This window comes from Tachypleus tridentatus, chromosome 13 (assembly GCF_004210375.1).
Source record: "Tachypleus tridentatus isolate NWPU-2018 chromosome 13, ASM421037v1, whole genome shotgun sequence".
Lineage (NCBI taxonomy): Eukaryota > Metazoa > Arthropoda > Merostomata > Xiphosura > Limulidae > Tachypleus > Tachypleus tridentatus.
This window is the reverse complement of record NC_134837.1, coordinates 115,625,420-115,644,388: the sequence shown is the minus strand read 5'-3', so window position 1 is coordinate 115,644,388 and position 18,969 is coordinate 115,625,420. Positions and strand designations below refer to the sequence as shown.

At 31.2% G+C, this 18,969-nt stretch overlaps 1 protein-coding gene and 1 long non-coding RNA gene across 7 annotated transcripts in view; one reads left to right on the top strand and one right to left on the bottom strand.

Moving 5' to 3' along the window:
* The window catches only part of LOC143239348 (uncharacterized), a 40,328-nt gene extending 32,505 nt beyond the window's left edge, over positions 1–7,823 (top strand). For all 6 annotated transcript variants that reach the window (XR_013021140.1, XR_013021133.1, XR_013021134.1 and 3 more), the window contains one exon: positions 6,090–7,823. This is a non-coding gene — a long non-coding RNA (uncharacterized LOC143239348). The remainder of the gene's footprint in view (positions 1–6,089) is intronic.
* The window catches only part of LOC143239347 (protein NipSnap-like), a 28,630-nt gene continuing 14,105 nt past the window's right edge, over positions 4,445–18,969 (bottom strand). The window contains exons 2-9 of the mRNA XM_076480338.1: positions 16,867–17,003; positions 13,750–13,795; positions 10,852–10,943; positions 10,054–10,262; positions 8,294–8,325; positions 7,830–7,918; positions 5,612–5,695; positions 4,445–5,147 (exon numbers count right to left, since the gene is read on the bottom strand). Coding sequence (XP_076336453.1) covers positions 5,083–5,147; positions 5,612–5,695; positions 7,830–7,918; positions 8,294–8,325; positions 10,054–10,262; positions 10,852–10,943; positions 13,750–13,795; positions 16,867–17,003 — 754 coding nt within the window. The 3' untranslated portion in view covers positions 4,445–5,082. The remainder of the gene's footprint in view (positions 5,148–5,611; positions 5,696–7,829; positions 7,919–8,293; positions 8,326–10,053; positions 10,263–10,851; positions 10,944–13,749; positions 13,796–16,866; positions 17,004–18,969) is intronic.

The window sequence follows — 18,969 nt, the reverse complement described above, 5'->3', positions numbered from 1 at the left end:
ACAAGACAACACCGGAAAATCATCCTTCCTCAGACAGATAACTGACTAATACTGTATATTTGTATCTCAGAACGGCTGTTATGGGTATTAACACTGTTATTGATAAGGAGAGAACAACGTTTTGACTTTCCTAGGTCATCTTACTATTTGCCAGAATAAAGTTCGTATCTACTGTGTGAAGCGATTGTTTCACTTGAAGGTCTCAATATATCAAAAGACCTACCAATGTTCTGGCTGATCTCTCACCCCTTAAAATACATTCTAGGCTCCATTCAGCCCTGATATAGAGTTGATCAACAAACCTTGTGATGCAAGCTACTTAACAAATCAATGGCTAGACTTTACTTGGGCCTCATTAGGTTTCTGGAGTTGTATTATCACTTGCTGTTGGTTCTCCTGGAATTGTTGAGCAAATGGTCAAATCCAATAGGTTTGTTTATTTTGCTGTTTGGCTTGGCAATTTATAGGCAGTTTATTTGCTAGTGCTATAACATGCCATAAGTGAAACAGATGTTTTGTTCTTCTTGCACTGAATGAAAACAACAAAATGGTTTGTGGCATATACGTGCCATTAAAATACTAGAATATCCCTGTCAATTTATTGAAAATCAGTAAATTTGCACCACAATAATAACCAAACATAATAATTGGTTGGTTAGGTAATCCTTGGCTTGATGGAATTATGCGAGTTAGATGATCCATCTGTGGAGTATGCACATCAGTTTCCACTGCAGGCACATTCCATTCGTACAATCAGCTCAAAATTAATGATTCATATCTGGTTGCAATGAAAACAGCATCTGGAAGTATGACCATCTCTTTCACTCCAGGTAATTCATAATAATTTTGCCTAGTCTTTCTACAAACTTGTCCATGATGACGTATTGCGATTTGCTGAAATCATCCTTATAAACTACTCTTGGTAGCTAACACTGTATGAGCCATAAACCTGGACCAATGGATAGCTCATTTCTTCAATGGGTTAAATTGCTAACATAATTCAGCCTAAAATGTACCTCAATCTTCCAACTTACTTACTAAGGTATTTAGTTCAGGAAAGGACCATACAAGTTCAAGATTAGACACTGTGTTGGCTGCTCCTGGGACCAGTTATTCAAAGCAATTACTTACCTGAAATGAGATTATTAACCATTGCTTGGTTGAAATGCTTTGGGTGTAAGAGATACCACACAATAGGCATATGCAGACTCTCACTTTTGGGTGAGTAATTAATATCTGGTCTTGGTTGTCAGGATTCTCTTGGTAGCTTTTCCACAACTTTAAGTTATCTATGGTCACATCGCCATGATACTTCCCAATTCTGAGATACTTTGCTGGTCCATAGTTTACTTTATTTGGTGGCCACTACTTCACCTGCATAGGAAATAATCTATGTATGCCATACAGTAGCACATGCAGTCTTTCTCAACTAGTCTTGACCAGCTGGGGTTAAGTGATTCAGGCTGGCCACAGCCTGGAAGTCCTGAAGAGATGACTGAACTCAATCGTAGACTAAAAAGATAGCATTCCTATAAGTGACCCTCAGTCACCCACAATTCCTTTCAGCTGAGTACCTGATCTACCATTCTGGGAGAATCAAATATCAACTTATGTCCCTGAGTTTGCAGCATCAGAGAGATCAAAGTATTGAATCTGAATCATCACCAAAGATCTGATGTCCACGAGAGGGCTTCTCGTCGACCTGACAAAGATCTCTCTCATTTACATTTCAACATGCAGAAAATGCCATTCCTTAAGTTAGAAGCATTCCTTTAAACTGCTTTACATAAGAGTTGAAGTATTAGTTACAGTACTCACAGTAGAACAAGAAAACGTTAGCAAACACTGCAATGCAAATCCACTTAAAGAATATTTAATATGTGTGCTATATAACAAAAGGATGGCACGACATATTACGAAGTAATGCTGAATTGAGTAAATGCTTTCTAAGCTTGGTGATAGTGGAACGTCACTTGCAACTTCAGAGTCTTAAGTTTGAATTCCCGTCACTATATATGCTTGCCCTTTCAGCTGTGTGGAAATTATAATATTGCTATCAATCCCACTATTCTTTGGCAATGACATGGCTAAAGAGTTGGTAATGGATAATGTTGACTAGCTTGTTCCCTCTAGTCTATCACTGCTACATTAGGGATGGTTAGTGCAGATAGCTCCCCCTTGTAGCTTTGTACAAAATTCAATCCAAACCAAACTAATACTATCCAAATTTGCAGAAAAAAGTAAACTTGATGCAATGTGAAACAAACACTGAAACACCTTAATTCAAAGTGAAAATACAGATAGTCACACTTATTATGATTGTACATTGATTAGACTGCCTTTCTTCCTCAAGTATTCCCACTGACCAATTCAATCTAGAACATGACTGCTTAAAATCTAATATTGTTTATTTAAAAATGCAAACATCATATTTACTTGTAGCATCTGGTGTCTCATAATTCTCATTCAAGCATAAGAGAGACTGCAACTGCTGGAGTGCACTGTTAGTAGATATTTTTTACATAATCCAAAATGTTACAGCCATACTCATTATGAGCAGAAGAAATGTTATCTCTGTTGAATAACAAGAAGCTATAACAAAATGAGCTAAACCAAGTATCTTCTCCACCTGTTATGCAAAAATGACAAATAATTAAAATTTTGTTGAAAAAGTGTACACATTAAATTGAAAAAGGGGAAATTAATGGTATGCCTGCAAACAATATAAACAAATCAAGTTTGTGCACAAAATATAAAATTTTCCCAACAAATAATCTCATCACAATTACTGCAGTTAGAATATTAACACTGTATAACGTATAATAACATATCACTGCAATGAAATCCCACCATTCATATAATGTTCTTTAAACAACAAACTACAAATTTGTTTTTATACATTTTTTATACATTTTACCACATTTGGGGTCAATATACCAAATCTTGTTTAGTATTTTTATATCTCTTAAAACAATCATTGCAAAGAACTGACAAAAAACAAGTTGAAAATCACCAGTTGTTTATGTGAACTACATATGGAAACCCAGACATAATTAGCAAGATTAACAGCAATAATGATGGGATTTTTGTTTAAATTAGGTGTATGAATTCTAAGAAGCTTTGTAAACAACAAAGATGCCAGACACACAAGTAATTTGATGAATAAGTTGTTGAAAAACTTGTTCAAGTCCATACCCATTGTTAACTCTAAAAAAGTAAAAATTTGGCCAAAATATATTGATTTTATGTGGTAGCCCTTCCTTCTATCACAAAAAGGTATTCCTTACAAAATTAAGTATTGGTTATATTGCTTTCCATGATGGGTCAGAAGCTGTCTACATAGAATCAACTTTTTCTTTTACCGATACCTTGAAGTGTTTTGAGAAATACACTTATCACCTTCATTAGAAGGTGTGATGAACTGTACCAATAAAAGTCCAGAATTTTTTTCCACCTTTGTGAAGATAATGTGGGTTCTTGTAAATCAGGGTGAGAAATATTTAGTTAAAGTTGTCTCCTTTGAAATATAAATTTCAGTATATTTTTCTCTTCATGAAGTGTAATGTTATTTCTTTCTATAATTATTATTTTTCAAGTTTAATTCCAATACAACATTACAAAATTAAGTCACATGTTCTAAGTTTCAATGTCTGTAATACTATTAACAAAAGAGAAAACCATTTTCTGAGCCTTTTAACATCACATTAACAAGTTCCATTACCTAAACTGCATTACATTTAACACGTTTATGCACAAATGATAAACATTAATACCTTTTATTGGGTGCTACCTTTGTGATATAGATTAGAGTTCATTAGTTTTGTGTATTAGACCTATATTTTGACTTCCGTTTATACTATTTATCATGGAAAATTATTTTTGTATTTTTTCCTTATGATTTTTAAAAATCATAATTCACTCTAGAATTCATACATATTAAGAAACTGCTGGGTATTAAACACCTATGTAAATATCATATGATGTCCAATAAATAGCAAGCATCAAATGACGTGGAATCTATTTCATAAGGCATCTACACATTTTACATATATATGGATATTATGTAAAGTGTTTAATCCCTGTTTATGGATGGATGTGTGGTTATTTATTCATATATATTATACAGATGAATTAATTCTCATAAGGCTGTGGCAGATGACTTGTTTGTGTGCTTTATCATAAATGTTATTTAATACTGGAAGCACAGAATTCCACAAGATGGGAAAGTTTAAAACAGTATTATTTTCCAACATCAATGTAGTTTAAATGTAAGCTGACCAAGTTATTCTGATTAGTTCTTATTCTCTTCAGATCTTATGAATTAGAGCTTGAATATACTAATATATATACACACACACACACTTCTCATGTGTAGTTTCACATCTCACAGTTTTTGTATTATTTTCCTAAGATGTTTATGAACGAATGACTCCTGACTAGCATGCTGAATCACAATTTTATTACAAGAACTTTAAACTAAATGCTTAGAAGTAATAAAAATTACAATACCTAAGTTTTTTAAAATCCTAACCATTAACTCAAAATAATTTTATTCTTAGCATTTTAATAATTTTGTTGTTGATAATTTTAATCTATTATGCTGATAGCATTTTTTTTCTCCAAACTTATACTCGGAACATTTTATCTTTCAATTTCCCTTCTGCAAGGTAGCAGCTACAACATAAAACTATCAAGAAGAAAGCTTTTTTTGTTTTTTCCAGTTTTATAGCAACTACAACATATAAAGATAGATCATTAGTATAATATTTTCTTGCTAATGTAATTTTATTAATTCAAATCAAACCTTTCTTATAGTGCTACACTTAGCACAATTTTTTGACATTAAATACCTGTGCTTTAATACCATGTTAAAATATTTTTTGTCATATTGTTATTAACTAGTGGAAGCACAGACTTCCCCAAGCTTGATAGAGTTACAATATTTTTCACAATCTATTTACATAATATGGACGTTTCTCAAGCTCTGGATGAAGCTTTTCTCTACATAGTCCTTGTTTGTTGCCACACATTGTCTGTAACAATTGTGATGGCTAAACTAATTACTGTGAGAAAAATCATCTTCTATTTAATGGGTGAAAATGAGTTGGGTGTTAACCAACGTGACCTCATCTCACGAATCAATGGCACTAGAATGAGAAAAACAACAAAAAGTTATTTCAGAAATAACATCCTTAGTATTGTTCAAAAAATTTAAATGGATATTCAAATTCATTTGGAAGGTTTAAAACAAGTTCATTTACATGCTTGAAATGTTGGTTTCAAAATAATAAAAGTTGAAGAAGCTTGTTGCACATTCCAAGGTGATCATTTTAAAAAATATAAATAAGCATCCCAAAATGTAGTAACAAACATACAATTTCAATACTTTTAGTAAATAGGCAAGTATAAATCTTTATATATCTCAATACCTTCAATGTTTTTAGTTTTTTCTACTCCAGATAAATGTTTCATTCTCAGTATTCAGCTTTTTTTTTTTAAATTTATTTCAAAACGTGTTTGAGAAGAACTAAACCAAATTTAAGTTTATAAAATCACTATTCTATATAAATAAAAGAATCAATTGATCATTGAATGTTTAGTTTTGTTTTACCTGTGTATGCTACACATTCATCCCAACCAGGTTTTCTCCAAGCTTCTTCTCTGTATTCTTTTCGTTTCTGAAGATCTGGATAACCTGTGGTATCAAAAGCAAGGACTTACTATAATTTCTCATACAAATGCCCATTACATAATTATAATATGGTACATCAGAAAATTAATTTTACACACAAAACATGAAAGTATAATTGTCATTGGATCACGAAATTTGCAACACAATTATAACTAGTAAAAAACAACAGTTTTCAACAAATAGAAAGAAGATTTTGTATGTCCTAAGGTTTTTGGTTTTAAAAAAACAAAACTTTTAATTTTAGAATAAGAAATAACTAGAATTCATTATTAATTTAAGTATATTTATTTGATTAACTTGATGGTTACTGGTTGTTGATTCCATCTCAGTATTGTTCCCTCTGTACTGGTTAAAAACTTTACATAAAACTGGTGTTAAATACTCATTTTAAAAACAGGAATAGAGGAATTTAGAAGATCAGAAACATAGGAGATACAACACAAAAAGAGACAGTAAAACATGTGGAAGTAAGAAGAGATATGAAAACTAAGACAAGAATATAAAGGGCTTGAAGAGGAATAAAATCAGGAAGAAAATATACAGAGTTAGAAAGAAAATTATATAAAAAGAAATAAGATATATTGAACAGTCAGTAAAAGAATAAATAGTGAAATAAATGTAAGTAATGGTAGTGAATTACACAAAAAAATATATTTAAAAACATTACTATATGACTATTGTAGAAAATTATGCATTCTTTTTTTGAAGTAGAGATTTAAGGAACAGAAATTCAAATCCATTCATAAAATTGGCAAGTTTACAAGTTGGAAATACTTGTACACATCTAAATAAACATAGTACTAAATATAATTACGAGAACTGGCTTAGTAACTCTTGAAATAAAACCCTCCTTTATTTAGCAACAAAAAGAAAGAGAACCCAAAGTGTTTTTCTACTTTTCAATAATCTTGCATGGCCAGTCAAGTCATTAAAATGTATACCATTTGTTTTTCTACAGAATAAAAATTCGATACTCAGATTTTATAAGTTTTGTTTGTTTGTTTTTATTGGTTCCTCACTTGATAATAATTCAATCATAAATTAACACATGTGGATCAAAATCCTTCACATAGAGAAACACTCTCAGATCATTCTTCTTGTTACAATTGGAATGATTGTAAGAAATGTCCAGTGTATAAAACATTGCAGTATAATTATAAAGAGAAACCTAATGCTATGAGTATTGAGTTACTATAAATAAACTACAATTATTACAACACTGACCATAAATATTTACTAATGCTGATTAAATTTTGTTTTAAAAAGCTGTTTTTTTTTTTTTTCTTTAAAAAGTTATGCTGCATGGGTGTTAGAAGTTGCACAGTGCTAAGATTGCTTAAAATGTTTAGCTAATTTAGTGCTTAGGACTTCTACTCTATTTTGAAGAAAAATGAGTAATATGACAATAGATTTTTCATAATATATGCTCAAAAATATCGGTTTGCTTAATATATTTTACAAGTTAAAAATTTTCCAACCCAATGAAAATAAGTTTTTTTTTGCATTTGCCATATTGATATTTAAAAGTTTTTGTTATAGGTATTCTTTACCATTACACTGATAGACTATCATTTTCTGCAAAAATGCTGCTTTTATCAAGGAATGGTATCATTTTAAAAATATAGATTTTTAATAATTTTTTAAAGTTTCACTGGTATTAGCTTTTTCAAAGTCAAATTGCAAAAGATATTGCAATACATGATTTATGAAGAGTACTCATGACATGTAAAATAACTGATAGCCAGCAACTGCCTAGTCCAGAATTGAAGGACGATATTTGAAGAGATTTTCATTTTTAGGTTCAAAACAACATCTTTCTACCAAAGCTACTTTTGTAGACTAGTTCAAGACTAGTATACAGGTAGTTACTGGCTTTCATTATTCAAGGGATTTGCAAGTTTAACTGAGCTTGTAAACAGTGACTAGAAATTCTATAAATTTTATTGAAACAAAAAAACAAAAAACAAAATGTTCATTAAAAAACACAGGAATCATAAGGAAAGTAAGAAAACCAAAAGAAATATGCTAAAACTTTTATATAAGAATCAAGAGGAATTGGCAAGCTAGTATTTAAGCACTGTGAACCTGAAATAGTCAGCCAATTCAGTTCTCATTCGAACTAGATAAATGTTATTACCCCAGATATGATGAACCATGTAAAGCTGTCCAATTTGGGAAAAGTATCCTGCAACAGCATGGGCCTTTCTGAAATTGATACCTCTTGCCCTAGTTGAGAGAAAAACATTCAAAACAAAACAAAAAAAATTTTGCAACAGTAAAATAGTTTAAAGTAAGCTGGCTGAGCTATAGTTATCATGTCCAATTCTTATATCTTAATGATTAAAACTTCAGCACACCAGTATGAAACAAGCTCACAAAAATCAATTAAACGAACAAACAAACAAACATTTTGCTTCAACTCTAAGAACTGAGCTAATATTTGCTTCACATTAAAATGTCTGTAAAACACTACTGTAACAGTTTTCTAAAACATTCACTGATACAAGCTTCCATTAGTTCTATGTTATTTACTGAAGTTGTTTAGTAAACTCATACTTCCAGTTGCTAAGTTTAAAATTAAAAAAAAACAACACAACTCACCAGTTGTTTGCCCATTCAATCATTGTGCCAGGCTAGGAAAGAAAAATGTCAAATATTAAAATCAAAACATGCCAAAAACTGAAAAAAGGAAATACATTACTTCCAAATTATATATTCAACATAATATATATCACAAGGTTACCGACCCTACAATGATCTTGGGAAACACTCAATCTCAAAATGAGGAGCATATGGAGCCACAGAAACAGCACACAAAATCATCATGCTGTACAGTGTGGATTTGCAAAGAAAAAATACCTGGTCAGGCACCAGTCACATCAGAACAAGAACCAATTGACAAAATTCCAAGCAAGGGAAGCTGAAAAAAAAAAAATGAAAGTATTAATAGAGATTTAACTAGTGTTATAGCCACACAGAAGTCTGAAGTGTCACTATAGGTGATAGGCATCCATGTCTAACCAGAGATTTTCCTTCAAAGATTAACAGAGGTTAGCATCAAGGGAAAAGAAGAGATGGCAGATTTGACAAAAGGTAACACAGAATGACATATTGGGAAAGGGACAAAGGAACAAGTTAAAAGGATTAAATGAAGAACAAGTGGTTAGAGTGAAGAGAAGAAAAAAAAAAGAAGAAAAGGGATGTCAGGGAATAGGAGCTCCTGAAGGAGGCCATGCAAGCACTACAACAAAGGGCATTGCATTAGAAGTCTACATGGATCAGAACAAGGGTATTGACAAGAAGTTGGCAAAAAGTAGGAGTTACCCTCATGAACTGCAAAGGTCTTGGGAAAGAAGGAATTATTCAGATAACAGAGAAGATGATTGATTGTACAGTGTATAAGTAATGTAGATAGTGAATATATCTGACTGATGGCCCCCAAAGGGCAAGAGGTGAAGAAGAAGAAGAAAAAAAAAACAAACAAAAAAAACACCTTAATTGATAGGCAAGACAAAGATCACAAGACATAGGGATCAAGAAGAGGTAAAGAAAGAAAATGGAGTACAACATTAATGACCAAATATAGGCAGTTGATGTATTTGGGAAAAAATGGATCAAAAACAGTAAGGATATGGGAAAGAAAGAGTGGTAACAAGAAAATGGGAAGTATGGGATTGGGTTGCTCAATACCTAGATAAAGATCTCTTCTTTATCATGAAAGAAACTCGTAGACACCAGCAATCTGTTGGACAAAACTCTGGTCATAAGAAATAGGAATAAAGAGAAAACAGCAGATGATAATTCTTATGCAGACTGTGGGAAGTCATGGCAAACTCCAATGAAAGTTTCTTGAAAATAAAGTACAAGTTAAACTAAAGTAAACCACTCCATAGTAGAAATGAAACAAAAGGAAGATGCACGAGCTCAAGGACTGCCAAACAAGGAGGTGATGGTGCAGTAGTGTCTTACATCATGGTGGTGCTCTCCAACTGGTAGAGAAATGATACATTGATTTGCATGAGAAATGTGTTAGAATCTGATTTCAACAATGGGGTGTGAAAAGCTTGTGGTGTGTTATAAATAAAAAAAGGAAATAAAAGCCTGCATTTAGAGGGCAGCACAAAATGGGAAAAGCTAATCTTGTGAGGGAAGGGAAATACTGTATTGAAACATTTATATTTTTGTCCATATGTGGAAATCTTAAAAATTTTTTTTTTTTTTTTTTATCTGTTTATGAACCAATGAGCCTATAAATCTTTTTTTCTGGAATTTATGCAGTTTTGTCGTTTGTTTTTTTACATATTTAGCAATTTTATACATTTAGGAACAACAACAAAAAAATATTACAAATAAAACTGTACCTTCAAGATGTATGATCTCATCTCATACTTGCAATTTCTGACAGCTGGTTGTGCATGTCCCCAGTAGCTAAATGCCAACATGATCTGGTTCTGTCGAGCTCTAAGGTAATTCACTCTTTCTTGGTGCAAATTTTTAAGATCATGGTCAGTATCACAAAGTTTGAAGATCTCGTTAGCATTTGTGTATCCATTGTGTCTCCAAATATGAACTATTAACATATATTAAAACAAAAAAAATCAACAGTAGGAAGATTTAGATATTTATAATGAGGAGATGAATATATTATTATGAAGTTTTTATTTCCATACAAGTTCAATGAGATTTGTAGATAATAGGTCAAGTCTAAAGCTGTTAAATTACAATAAATACGTATATAATATCTCAATGACATTATCAAAATAAACAATAATTCTAAACACAAAACAACTTAAATATATGTTAACCTAATGTTCATGCCAATTTTATTATTTTCTTTTATTTGTCATAATTCAGTGACCAGATTCAGAATTTTGTTCATGTTACAAGCAACAACCAGAATGCAGAAGAAACAAGTTTTTTCTGAATTTCATTCAAGACAACTTTACCATTTATAACAGTCATAACCAGCAGTTATGACACACTGAATGTTTATCTAGATGTGCAAAATAATTTGTGTTCAAACTGAAAACTATGCCTTAAAGTTCAGTTTTAAATAGATTCTTCCCCCCCCCCCCATTTAAGAGTAGACAAGTACAACAGATCTATAGATCTCTTTTTACCCTGATAAGTCTTAAATTTTAAAATTTAGACTTACTAACCAACTTGATCTTGATCTCCAATCTCAACCCTCCAACTCCCTACAAGCTCTGTGGTCTTGCATTTCTCTTGAAGTACTTGAACCCACTGCTCACTAAACAAAAATTCAGATTTGAGCAAAAAACAATACTTAACATTGTTGCCTATAACAAAAACAAGTTCTTAAATAACTTTAACAAAAACTGAATCAAATATAAAATGGTGTTTGTAAAATGTAAAAATTGCAACTTTAAATTTTATCCTGATGATAAAGTAGAATTTCTATGCAATGTTACCACAGACTCATTAAATACAAGAATTATTAGAAAAGAAACAATGCTCTTATTTATTGCTCTTCACATTATGAAAGTTCCCAAGTATCTCTATCATGCTCCCAACACATTTAAATGTCTGCTTTGTCCTCTGAACCATTTAGCAGCAAGTTTTATAATATACAAGTTCATATACAGCTTTGCACACAATGTGTATTAATGCTACAACGTTTGATGCAGCGAGTGCACCTTCACAAATTTAGGTGGACATTTAGTAAAGCTTAACTATTTTGCATACAAAAAACAAGATTTTAAAATCAAGTATTTCTACTAAAGATTTGTTTGTGAAAATATCAAAGTTGATTTTGTTACTAGTCTGAGCACAAAAATTTTTTGTTACGATTAGAAAAAACTTATTCTGTCTCAAAAATTTAAAATATTTGTGTAAAACTTCCCAAATACATTTCAAGTGTTTGTTTTCAGAAATATTTGACTTTATTTTCTCTACCTTAAATTTGGGAAGTCTGTCAGTTTGGTTGATATCTTAACCACCATAAAAAAGGAAATAAATACATGTTGTGCCTTTTCAATTATAAAAAAAAAAAAACTACAGATTATCACATGAAAATACAAATGTTTACTTTCAAGGGCTTAAGCATCATAATGTTGCACATTTATATTAAACTTACAGTTGTGTCTGGCTAATATTACTACACTTGCATTGATGCAGCACACAAGCATTCATGTTACTGTATCCAACAACATAAAACTGACCTTTAGTCTTTATAAAAGCAACTCATTTTGACTGTGCTTTAGTGGACTAGTATTTGTTACTATTTACAAACAAGTTTAAAGACTTAAACATTGAACAGAAAAATAAATAAATATAGCAAACAATCTATTTATGAACTTTTTACTTGTTTACTGCTTGTCATAGATTGGTAAACCTGTTCAAATTTTGTATGTAGAGAATGTAAAACAAAATTTAAGTTTTAAATAACTATACTATAGAATTCCACCATAAAATTAAGCTTATTAAATAAGTTGTATTATTTCTAAAAATATATATAATTTTGAGCAGACTAAAAGACACAACCTACCCTACTTAAGATTTTGATTTGACAGAATAAGATAGCTTCCAAGCACATTAAGATGGCTGAAAAAGCTACTAGAAAGGCATTCCAAGATTTGGATTGATTATTTACATTTTTTTTTTTTTTTTTAAATATAAAATGTAAATAATCAAAAACAGAAAGAGGCGAGTAGAGCCACTTTCTTTGATTCAGTATGCAAGTCATATCTCAACAAATAGAAAAGATACGAGGCTTTGCTTTTATATTCTAACTTTTAATATTGTTAATTTGAGTTCCTAATTCATATGAAAAAAGTATAAAATCAGTATTTTGATATCACAAACATCCAATTTCAATTGGTGCTGCATTTAACATACTATGTAATTTGCAAAAATTTATAGTTAGGTGTATTCTTTTAAATTATGAAATTAACTAATGTATAAAATATTAACATTTGAATTATAATTTGATACTAAACATACTGACAAATTTGTAAAATAGTAGTTCAATAAAATTTTAAATGCAGGTCAACAAACAAGACACCATGGCCTTTCTCTCACTACCAGTTGCAAAAGTGTTAAGACAGCTGTTCAATTTACTTCACTTGTGTATTCCTGCAACATGCTAATCACATTACCCAACTAGTCATGTTACACTTACTTTGCACAAAAATGAACTCAAAAGAACACTGCCGATATTTTTTAACAACAGTCATTATATATTGTCACAGCTAGATTAAATAAAACTTCAGTTAACCCTTTAATGTTTTATGCAGTATATTTGAACAATTGGTTAACCAATAACAGGAAAAATCTGTTAAATAACAAAATGTTAAATGAGTAGTTTTACAACATTATAGAAACTAAACCCAATTAACTTTACCAGTTGTAGAAAATAACACTAGGGTTTATAATAGAATAAATAAGCACACACAAAAATGAGTGCATTAAAACAGTAAATTCATTTCAATTGTGGATATTTAAGTACAGATCAGTTCTATGTGTTGACATAAATAAATATTCTTTACTTTCACTGGTAACATTCTTTGGTTTAAACTGGGAGCTGTTGAAACAAGGATATGTTATTGCAAAGAAGTCATATGAAATTACAGACCAAATATGAAGATTTGGCTCTTAGGTTATTAAAATTACTATATTATATTGCAGACTATTTCCAAAAAAGAAATTTATTTCACGTGTAAAAGGAGGACCAAGTTTCAGTAGATAATCAGATGATGTCAAGAAAACCCACTTGTAGAGAAATGTACATGCAAAAAAACGGCACATATATATAAAGTTTCAGTAGATAATGTGATGTCAATTGACAGAATCATATACTGAGCAAATGACAATCTTTATGTGGCTATTGCAAACAGCCGAGTAAATCAGATTTATACGTTTGGAAAAATATCTGCATACTTTTATTGGAACACAACAATGATCACTAGGACAACAAAAATTGATACTTTTAATGCTTCATATGTAACTCATTATGCTGATTTATTTTTTTTTTTTTTTTTTTAACTGCTTGCCTAATCTACACAATACAAAATTGAATGTATTACAACAATACTTACTATCCTTGTAGATATGGCTCCATGCTGTCTGGTTTAACATCATGAACTACATAAAAGTAAATCCATATTAGTTTGCAATTATTTCAATACTTTATTTACTTTGTTTTAAATGAAATTTATCAATATTTCAAAGTATGCATTTTATCGACTCTACAGTGATTTTAAGTATTACTTCATCTTATTAGTTTCTCCTTAAACTCTGAAATCTTTAACAAACTCTGGTTAAGAAGTCAGCATACACACAGGATCACATGTAAAAGCTACAAAACTTGAGTTTTGAAAATACTAATTATACCAAGATCACCGTTTCAAAGCTGTTGGAAGTTTAACATTAACACAATAATACAAAAACAATCTAATCACATTATTTTAGGATAATTCATTCCTTTAAGTAGCAAGACATAATAATCATTCATGGATGAGAATAACTAAATGTATTGGCTGATCCAAAGTCCAAGCTCAAAATGCTAAAGGACTGAGGACCATTTGGGTTTCTATGACAGGAGTCTGTATGCTCTTTGGTGCATTCTTGGTCATTTAAGGCACTGCTTAGATGATCTACAAATATTAGATTTTTACCAATTTAATTCATGTTCAAATGATTAAAATTAGAAGAGTTAACAAAAAACTGCCATTTAAGAAATTTTTAGAGAGATACTACATGCAAGTAAAAATTGGCTATTTCATAAAATAGAGGCAACACAGATCAGTTTCCACTAGAACAGGAATTTAGTTTTAAAAAAAGTTTTTAGTCTTATAAAAATGATCACAAATGCTTCTTATAAATTTTTTCAAAAAAAGGTTTAGAAATATTCACAAGAGACAATATAATCAACTAAACAAATCTTGCTTGTAGATACCTATTTATAAAGTAATGTTTCCTTTACATCCCAGAAGGGAAAAAGGTTATTACTTCAATTTTGCATAACTTGTATTCATGAAAAGGCATTCAACAAATATTGAAGGATGACTAGATAAGACTTGCTCACACTAGTTGCCCTTTCCCATTTTTATTTTCACCAGCTAAAAGATGAATGGTGACATATTGAAGACAATCCTAAATTTGACTGTCAAGATCAGGACTCTTATCTACAAAAACACAAATATGTTTTACATAATAAACTGGAAATTACAAGTAATATGATCAACTAAAGTGTTAATAAAAAGACAACATTAGGCTCCTGTCAGAGTGGAAAAGGTAAGCTCCACTTGGTAATGCAAAACAAACAATAAACATGAGGGTATGTATACAATGTAGAATTAACAAACAGGAAGGAGGACAAGATTGGTCCTAAGCATAACACAAGTTAAAGAATTGCCAGACAAATCTTTATTTATGGGTAAAACCTCTCCCATATTACAAATGCCTCCAAAACCTTTTAAAGCAGATCAAAATGTTTGAAACTTCATTTTTCTACTTAAAACTCCAACTAGAGAAAAGTCTTTAACATGCATATATTAAATATTGGAATATCTGTCCCAAAGAAGGAGTCAACAAAATGTAAAATCTATTACTGACACAAGACAAAAACAATGAAAGCACAATTTAATAAAAACATTAAACTACAAATGAAAGTAACCTCCAAAACTTAAGGTGAAAGTAAAACAAAAACATCTAAGGAGCCTTTAAGTTAAGAATTATGTTAAAATTTCTGATAAAGAAATTAGTTTTAAAGCCAAATATCTGAATGAAAATCATGGTCAAGTATTTCAGCAAAATCTAAACCTCCATATATAATTTAAATCTGACTAATGGGGCTGGACTTAAAAGAAAATCTTATAGCTAAAAGTCATGCTATGCTCTTTGTGCACAACCTATTGTCACCTACAACTCAAATATAAGGGTGGGGTAGCTCTAATCCACAGTATGATTTGCAAATATAAAAAAAACATTATTTGGGAACATCATGACCTATCTTTTCTGAAAGATAAGATTATGAACCAACTAGTGAACCTGGTCCCAGTGAAGGCAACACTTTGTTTTACTGGGAATGTAATACCAATAGTGACAGAAGCCCAGGCTTCCATATAAATCCAAATAAATGGAACTTATCACAACCTTGGATAAAATGTAAAACATCTGTATCCCCATACTGTGTAAAAGCTAAAAAGATATTGGAAATTAACTGAAAATAGTGAACTTATCCCCACTAGAAATAAAAGAAATTTATATGAACAATTTTCTTCGTCCAAACTGAATTGAAAAAACGAAAACAAAAACAGAACTTTTGAAAAATTTTACATTAAACTATGTGGTAGTATAACAAACATACCATTCTCTACAACAGTATATTCATGGACGAGCCCTTACCTATTCTGCTATTTTTTTCCAGTTATAAAAGCAAGTGTATGCATACTGGAATTGTTGCACATTGTGTTTGTTTGAATCTAATATACTTAAATTATTTTCACAATGTCAGCAAGACAAAACGCGATAGCAAGTTTTGTAAAATTTGCTGAACAGAATCTCTAACTTATATTTAAACTATAAAAAGATTGTGTCACAAAGTTAACTGAAAAACATAAGTTTTGTTTTAACAAGCATTCTGACTTGATAATTTATGCTTAACATTAATGCTAGAGAAGGAGTATAAACCTTTTACAAAAATTTATTAATTGTATTGTAGTACAAGATTCTATGGATCAATGACAATTAGGAAATGTGTAATGTAACTTTTAAGACTAAAATCATTTTGAGAATATTATTTCACACATGGTCCCTCCCATTAACTTTCAAAATCATGTCCATCTTAAACCAACTAATAAGTTCACATAAACATGGCTATTTCTTACAATTTTTTAAAAAGAAATTGCAAAAATTTTTTTTTGAGTCAGATCAAAGACTACTTCTTGGAGGTCATACATGAGGCAGTTGGATACCTTTGGCTTCAAGAGACGTTTTAAGATGCTTTAATTAAAGTAGCATTTTGTCTAGCTCTTCATGTTCCTACCTACACACAAACATGTCACCAGATTTGAATGGGTAATTAGTTGAAAATAAGTCTCAGACATCCATCACAGTAACTAATTCCAATCCCTGAATTATTAGAAGTCACAACGTGTGCAGTATGTACACAAAGATAAAAACAAAAGTCTTATTTCCTACATTATACATACTCTGCAATTCATATACACTATCCGAGTCAGAAAGAAGTCTTGAATGGGAGTCCTTCCCAGGATCAATTTTACGAACATGTAACAGCTTACTTAGCCACCCTTCACTGTTCTGATCTGCTTTACTTGTGCTTAAAGCTCTATTCAATAAAAAACAATGTACACTGTAAGAGGTTTTCTAAAAAAATCTAATAAAACCTATTTTAAGCTTTAACATATAGTGTTATCCAAAGTTACCATCAGAAGATGCCTCGTTGTACATCAAAATTAAACAATATCATTCAAAAAAAATTATTTCCAGTTCATAAAATATAGACTTAAGGACAAATGTTTAAGTTTGGAATCTATTTTAATCCTAAAGCTCCAAATCCTTGTCCTATATAAAAATGATATAATGGACCATAAAGTGTTACAACTAATTTATGGTTCTTGAAGAGATACTACAATTTCAAAAAACTGATTGGAGTTAGGCTTCAAGTTGTCTAAAATGTTCTACTTTTAGTACAATTGTAGCAATTAGACACTGATAATTTTTCTGTTGAATTTTCAGTACAGTTATCTTATGATTCATGTGCTTTTATATCAAGTTTAACTAATGTAACATATGGACAGCAAAGGACCAATTCATCTTTCAAAACTGTCCCTACACACCCACCCTTAAGGTCTTCTTAAGTTCGTAGGCTTACAATTCAAACTTTTCCCTAACCAAAATTTTCACGTTAAATTAGAGAAACAAGTTATCTCAGCCAGATCTGGAAAAAGTCTAGGGGAACTGCACTACTTGTGATACAGGTGTACTCTTTGTCCCAGTATGAAATATGGGTAGTTTTGTTTGGAGAGGAGCACATTTAAGTGGGGGAGAATAGTGTAAAGATCATGCTCTAAACCATATAACACAATCCCACAAATAGAAAAGTGGATATAAACAGATGTTCTCTCAGGTGTAGACTGACTAGGGCATGATGAACTATACTTGGCAAGTCAACTACATTCAAAACCCACCTCACATGGAACAAACATCCACATGTGTAGGATGAAGATCTTTATCTTTAACCCAAGAGATGACTAGGAGATTGAAAATCATTGTCTCCCAGATATATCAGGTATAGGAGCAATTGACCCAATACCTGCCATCCTATATAGAAAGGATGTCTATTGCATGCAATCATTTCCCCAAGTGGGAACTGACAAGAAATACTTAAAATGCAATAGGGTGAAAGCCAAAAGAACAGCACTGTAAAAAAAATCTCAAGTACCACTTCTGCAACCCACAACATAAAAGAAAGAAGTTAAGGGAGGAAGACAAAGAACCCAAAACTTGTGCAAGGACTTGCATTGATCAGCTTTACTCTAAAGCCAAAACCTGCTCACAGGACACCAACATCATGTGAGGCAAGATGAGGGCTCTCCAAACCAATGGGGTGAACTGCATGTTTTGACACCAGTCCTTTCCAATTGTATACAGCAAAGAGAAGGACATCATCTACACCTACAGAACACCATCTCTTCACTCTGCACACTTAATAGTCACAGCAATCTTTATGCAAAACTCCAGTAGGAGGATACCTCCAGAAACAAATCACACAGCAGCCTAGAAATGGAAAATGGTAAAGACTTTCAAATTCCACTTAAAGAAAGGAGAAGAAAAAGGCAGTAAAGAGTCCAGAGGAATGTTATCACCTGAGACAGTGCAAAGGTTAACCATGAAGTTCTATTTTGTAAAGAAGACCATAACAAGCTAGTCACTACAAGCATGATAAGGGTGGGAAGCAATTTCTTTTTGCAGTCCATGGATAAATGTTACAGGATATGGATGTTTATGAAGCAAAATATTGTGAGGTTATTTATATACAAGCAATCTTGCAAGACATCCCATCTCCATAGCAAGTATTGTAAAACCATGGAATAAAGTGCAAGTCAAGTGGCTGTACAATGCAGAATTGAAATTGAAGAATACCTAGTTAAGCACCACTTCCCATAGAACAAGAGCCACATAAAAATTAACAAAAGAAAGCCCTGGTGAACAAAAAAAAAAAAAAAAAAAAAAAAAAAGTATGAATAGAAACTTATCCTTAAAAGGCATATTGAATTATGAAAAATTGCCAC